General features: G+C 45.9%; 1 protein-coding gene across 1 annotated transcript in view; it reads left to right on the forward strand.

Moving 5' to 3' along the window:
• HCN2 (hyperpolarization activated cyclic nucleotide gated potassium channel 2) overlaps positions 1-6,806 on the forward strand; it is a gene marked incomplete at its 3' end in the record, with an annotated part of 79,965 nt that overhangs the window by 72,495 nt on the left and 664 nt on the right. The window contains exon 5 of the mRNA XM_015429762.1: positions 4,688-4,834. Within this exon, the coding sequence (XP_015285248.1) occupies positions 4,688-4,834 (147 nt within the window). The remainder of the gene's footprint in view (positions 1-4,687; positions 4,835-6,806) is intronic.

Consider the following 6,806-nt stretch of genomic DNA (forward strand, 5'->3'; position numbering starts at 1 on the left):
TCTGGCGGCTGTGCATTAGTTTGCTCCGGGGCAAACAGCCATACTCCCCCCCCCCGCATTTTCCGGCCCGTGTGACCGGGGCCACAGAGGTTCTGATCCTATGAAGTCAGTGATATGAAAGGAAGCATGAGATACCCAGGGTTGGTTATCCTAAAATAGGAAGAATAATTCTGTATTTGTTTAATTTACTTTACAACCCGCCTTTCCCACTGAGACTTGAGGCACATTCCACGGTAACCCGAGGAAAACAGAATTGTATGCCAGTCTTTGCGTAGTTATTTGGCCAGAGTCTCTGCGGCACTGCTAGCCGTAAAAAGGGGCTGGGAGCCCTGTGGGACGTAATTCTCGCCTCTTTCCCAGTCACTGGAAATGTATCAAAGACCTGTCTTCTGATCCATCAGCCTAGATCGTTCATACCGCTTCCAGCCTCTCCTTCATGAGGGCTAGGAACCTGCTAAGGCAATAGCCGAGTTTCTCCAGGAAGGTGGTGCTTTCCACGGCCTGTCCTCTTCCTCCGTTTTTTGTGAAGCAGCCCTGATTTGCCTTTTAGCGGCTAGAGGTGCCTGGAGGTGTTCCTTGCCTGTGCTGTGATGTGCATTACCTTGGCCTGCACAGGACCTCGTTTTCCTGTTCTCCAGGGATCTCGACAGCCTGCCCAGTTCTCTCTCTTCCCAGTCTGCTCCTTAAAGCAGTTCTGTGAAGTAACTTGCCAGAATTGTGTGGGCTTGATTCAGACACGAGGGAAAGGGACTTCTGAGCCTTGCCAAGCATGTGTGCGTTTCAGGGCAGGCCCAGTTTTTTACCAGTATTCAGTGAGAGCTCGTGCATAAAATCTTTTGCCAGGATATCTCCAGCTGCTGAAAGCACTGTTTATCTTACTGGGTGATTATATTATCTGTCATGTTATCTCTTCCCCACACTCTAGTGTACAAATCAATAAAGCATATGTATGGTGGATTTAGAGTTGCCAACTTTGGCTTGAGAAATTCTGGAAGATTTTGAGGAGGAGGCTCAGTGGGCATGTGATGCTGTAAAGTGTGTGCCCTCCAAAGCTGCCATTTCCTCCAGGGGGACTGATCTGTCTGGCCCCCAGTATATCCATCTAGGAGGTACCAGCCTCAGGATGAGGCCTGGATTCCCTGGGGGCTAGCAAATAATGCGGAGGATGGAATACTCCCGAGTGGTATGAGCTGGATGCATGTGCATTTTGGATCCAGAGCTTTGATATTGCTAGTAAATTAGTGTTGCCAGGTCCCTCTTGGCAACTGGCAGGGGATGGGGGGACTTACCAGGAGCAGCAGGGAGGCCCGTCTGATGTGCAACAGCAGGTCTGTGTCACTGCTCACATGACCTAGAGTGACATCATCACTTCTGGGACGTCGGGGCTACACTCTGGTATTTGGGCAAAAAACTCTATGGTAAATTTGGCTTCTGCCATGGAGTTTTTACCCAAATACCAGAGCATCGCCTTGATTGCCCAAACGTGATGATGTCACTTCTGGATCATGTGGGCAGTGGCGTAGACAGATCACTGCACTGCCTCTTTTTCCGAGTAAGTTTCCCCCTGCCGGCCAGCTGATTGATGGCGGGGAGGTGGGGCCGGTCAGTGGGGGACCCCCACCTCCACTGGGGGGTGTGTCTAGTAACCTTACAGTAAATATTAAGTCCAAATCTGGGCCATTGTGCAGAGGCACGAAATAGGTGTGCCACTAAATAGCGGAGCCAGTTTGGTGTAGTCGATAGGAGCACAGACTGTAATCTGGGAGAACCGGGTTTGATTCCCCACTCCTCCACTTGCAGCTGCTGGTGTGATCTTGGGTCAGTCACAAGTTCTTTCAGAGCTGTTCTCTCAAGGGCAGTCCTCGAAAGAGCTCTCTCAGCCCCACCTACCTCACAGGATGTCTGTTGTGGGGAGAGGAAGGGAAAGGAGATTGTAAACTGCTCTGACTCCTTTGGGTAGTGAAGGGCAGGGTATAAATCCAATCTCTTTCTTTTTCCTCTTCCTCTGTACAGTGTATGACATATCCTTTTTCATTCTCAGGAGAACTCTGTGAGGTAGGCTAGGCAGAGGGAGAGAGAGAGAGAGAGAGAGAGAGAGTGTAGGGGTGCTGCTTATGGTCTCCTTTCTTGTTTTGGCAGATGTGGAAATCCCCATGGGCTCTGGTTTTGGCCTGAGACTTGTGACGGTGCAGAGATTTGAATTTGGCCCCAGGCTCTGTGGTCTTTGTGTTTGTGAGAGCTGCTGGTCTCCTTTCTTGTTTTGGCAGATGTGGAAATCCCCATGGGCTCTGGTTTTGGCCTGAGACTTGTGACGGTGCAGAGATTTGAATTTGGCCCCAGGCTCTGTGGTCTTTGTGTTTGTGAGAAGCTGCTTTTCAGCTATCTGGAAAAGCTGTCAGAGCAACTTAGAAGACAATAATGTATTTAATGTTTAGTTCAGGTTTCTGTCCTTTAGAAGCCTCAGGTAGGATGAATCTTATCTTCCGGGCTTCTTGAAGATAGCAGCAGGTCAGTCCCACGGGAAACCAACATACAGCTTCTACTCCCATGCACTCCAACAACATACACACACCCCTTAGGAATCCAAAATGACAAGCGAAGGTGAAGAGAAACAGAACTTAAAGAAATCGAAAGTTAGCCTGAGCTTGACACATGGGCTCTTGTTTATTTTTATTCATTTATTTATTCTACTCTTCTTGCTGAGATTCAGCTTGGATGCCAAGCTGTAAAACAACGTCCTTGCACCGCCTAAAACATCCAGGATGCAATGCAGTTGAACAGAATGACAAAAGTCAGAACTGAAATGGGAAAGGGAAAAAGGTAGCGGACAAAATGTTATCATAGACTGTGCAGAAAATCTAGATTCAAGTCTCAATAGTACTGTAGAGACCAACAAGATTTTGGGGTTATAAACTTTCAAGACTCCCAAGCTCCCTTCGTCAAATTGCACGAGGGGAGCTTAGACTATTAGAAGGTTATACGCAAAAAGTCCTGTTGGTCTCAAAGGTGCTACTGGGATCTAGCTGTTCTGTTGCAGACCCACAAGGCTGTCCTCTGAAACTGTGCAGCAAATACTAAACTGGCTGCACTACAGATCCCCCCCTGGGCCGGGTGGTCTGCCCCCAAGAGTGCACAAAGAGCTTTGTAGAGAGCTTGCAGAGCCTTTGTCCATCAACTAGTGCAGCAAATACTTAACTGGCTGCACTAGATGACTACAGATCCCCCCGGGCCAGGTGGTCTGCACCAATGTTCCCTCTAAGCTGTGGAGTCTTGTGAGCAAAAATTCTATTTTGTGAGTTACTGGCATGAAAGTTGTGAGCGAACGATTTGGCTGTTGCATAAATTAGCCATCCTTCCTGAGCTAAGACAAAAATGTGTGAGCTGTGATCCGGGGAAGTCAGCACGGATTTGTCCCCAACAGGTCCTGCCAGACCAACCTCATTTCCTTCTTTGATTGAGTGACGAGCTTACTGGATAGAGGGAATGCTGTTGATTTTGTTTACCTGGATTTCAGTAAAGCTTTTGACAGGGCTCCCCATGATGTTCTGATGGGTAAACTAGAGGACTGTGACTGGGACTGTAGGATAGTTAAGTGGATAGGGAGCTGGCTGGAGAACTGCACTCAAAGAGTAGTTGTTAATGGCATTTCATCTGGATGGAGGGAGGTGTCCGGTGGAGTGCCACAGGGCTCGGTTTTGGGCCCAGTACTCCTCAATATTTTTATAAATGATCTGGATGAGGGTGTGGAGGGGGCTACTCATTAAATCTGCAGATGACACCAAATTGGGAGGAGCAGCAAAAACACCAGAAGATAGAGATGGAATTCAACGAGAACTGAACATGCTGGAAAAGTGGGTGGATGTGAACAAGATGCAGTTTAACAAGGATAAGTGCCGAGTTCTACATCTGGGTAACAAAAATTAGGAACATGCATACTGGATGAAGGATACACTTCTGGGTAGCAGTGTGTGTGGACAAGAGCTTGGGGTAAGGGTGGACCAAAAGTGAAATATGAGCAGCCAGTGTGATGCAGCAACAAAAAAGGCTAATGCGATCTTGGGGTGCATTGGTCAAGCTGTACCTTGGAGTATTGTGTGCAGTTCTGGAGGCCTCACTTCAATAACGATGTGGACAGAAGGGAGCGGGTGCAGAAGAGAGTGACGAGGATGATCGGGGCCTGGAAACCAAGCCTTACGATGAAAGGTTGAGGGACAGACCTCTTCAGTCTAGAGAAGAGGAGGTTGAGCGGGGCACGGGGATGGGGGACATGATTGCTGTCTTGAAGCATTTGAAGGGCTGTCACTTAGAGGAGGGCAGGGAGCTGTTCCTGTCGGCAGCAGAGGAGAGGACTCGCAAGAATGGTTTTAAATTAAGGGCGGGAAGCTCCCGACTGGATATGAGGAAAAACGTTTTTACAATAAGAGTTGTGCAACAGTGGAATCAGCTGCCTAGGGAGGAGGTAAGCTCCCCCTCCTTGGCACTCTTTAAGCAGTGGCTGGAATTATAAAATGAGAAGACAGTGCACTAAAGAGCAGTGGTAATCGATAGAATAACATTGGAACAGACTGCAATCCTGCCCCTTGTATAAAAAGCAGTGCTCAGACCTATTCTGCTTCAGCAGAGATGTTTTGCGATGTGCTCTCCGACCATATCCCGGGTACACTGTTTTTTTCCCTCCCCCCTCCAGTACAAGCAAGTGGAGCAGTACATGTCCTTTCACAAGCTGCCTGCAGACTTCCGGCAGAAGATCCACGACTACTATGAGCATCGTTACCAAGGCAAGATGTTTGATGAGGACAGCATCTTGGAGGAGCTGAATGAACCTTTGCGAGAGGTAAGCAAAGCCCCAAACTGGTGGCACATGCTTGGCTCATCAGCAGATCCAAAGGGTGGTCACTGTTAGGGGTGGAGGCTGGAGTCCTGTTCAGATGTTGGAGAATGAATGGGCGGGGTTGGAGGTCAAAGTAGCAAGTTAATTGGGTCGTGAGTATAGAACCCCTGCACCGATGGTTCTCCATTTAGTATCCATTCATCATCCTTGTTATAAAGCTCCAGCATTTTTAGTTGACCAGCACTGCTTTTTACTTGAAGAACACTGTGACAACACATTCAAAGAAGGCAATTATTGGACCAAAAGTCTATACTTTAGAACCACTGGGCAAGTGATTGCACTTTTAAAGATCTCATTTGCATATTTGTTCTGTGCCTGGTGGTTTTATTCTGGAAAAACTTGTTTTCTGGTCCATATTGAATTTATATTTTGTATCCATTCTGATTGTGTCTACATGAGTGTATTATATTTTTATAGCCATCTTGCCACTCAATTGTTTGACCTCTGAGGAAGGCCTATGCAGGCCGAAACGCGTCAGGTCAGGTTTTTAAAGTCCGTGTGTATTGCTATGTCATTTATATATTTGATGTGAATGGGCCCTTATATATGTTTTAAATTTGTACTTAATAAATACATGTAGCTTTTTCTATAAATCTTTTACATTTAGTTTTTAATATTGGCCCTCTTTTTCACATTTTACTAACCTTTGTTAGGTTCTGAATTTTAGTGTTAAGGTTCAATTTTTTGCCCTTTCTGTCCCTGCTTCTCCATTTAGTAGTACAGATGTAAAACTTCTGGTAATTACTGTACCAAACCACTTATCCCTGGCCAGTTACCCCCCTGTACCTTGGAAACTTTGTTTTATTTGCTTAGAGAGAATGATCCTAAGATTACTTCGGCAGTAGCAAAATTTGTTTCAGTCCTTTTATCCCTTGCATCAAAAAAGATGAATAAGAATTTTCTGCTGCCCAGGATTTGTAAATTGACGAGCATCCAAGGGAATGATAAAGAATGAAAATAAAAACTGAATCATGTGCACCCCTTCTTTTCCTGACAAACCTAAACTTATTTTACTGCTTTGGTAACAAAAAAGCACACAATTTATAGGTTAGCCTATAAAATTGTACTGTTTGGCATATTGATGGACTTCAGAAGTGAAATTACTAACATACCCAGTACTTGAGCAGCCAGTTATTATACTTTGTGCCACCTTGGCACGGGGATTGTAATTTTTTTCCATCTGCATGGTAGGAAAAGTATAAGTTGAAATGAGAAAACAAATTTTGTACTAAGGAAGAGAGAGTGTATTATTTGGACAGGAACAGGTACACAGAGTCACAAAAGCACTACCCGCATGTTCTGATATCAAGTTAAAGTTTAACACGGAAAACACAGAAATCTTAAGGACATTATAGCATTTTAATTGTTGCCGAGATTACTCACATTTAAACATGTCCTTGGAGAAGAAGTTTTTATTTTTCTAGCGCTATATGTCTAGCCTAAACATTTCATGCTACAGATTTTGTCTCACAAAGCATTTCAGTCATACCTGAAGAGACTATTTCATTTGAGGCTTTTTTCTCCCACTGCTTCCCTGAATTTCCCAACTTTTCCATCGACAAAAAAATTCGGGGGGTGGGGGAAGGAAAGAGTAGGGGGGAGGAAAGATTGTTTTCTCCTTGAGTGTTTCCCTGCCTTCACATGTCGAGGCAGTTGGGAACTTGCCTTTCCCCAGAGTCGCTAGCCTGCCCAGAAAGCATCAAAGACGTTCATTAACACAAGAGGCTGGGGGCAGCCGGTGCCTCCGACCCCCTCCAATGCACATTCATTTTCTGACCTTACACCATCTGAAAGGGGTTTCTTAGGGGAACAATGTTTGTTTCTCCTTCCTTCCTTCCTTCCTTCCTTCCTTCCTTCCTTCCTTCCTTCCTTCCTTCCTTCCTTCCTTCCTTCCTTCCTTCCTTCCTTCCTCCCT

Source organism: Gekko japonicus, unplaced genomic scaffold (assembly GCF_001447785.1).
Source record: "Gekko japonicus isolate JY-2015 unplaced genomic scaffold, Gekko_japonicus_V1.1 scaffold953, whole genome shotgun sequence".
NCBI classification, from domain to species: Eukaryota; Metazoa; Chordata; class Lepidosauria; order Squamata; family Gekkonidae; genus Gekko; species Gekko japonicus.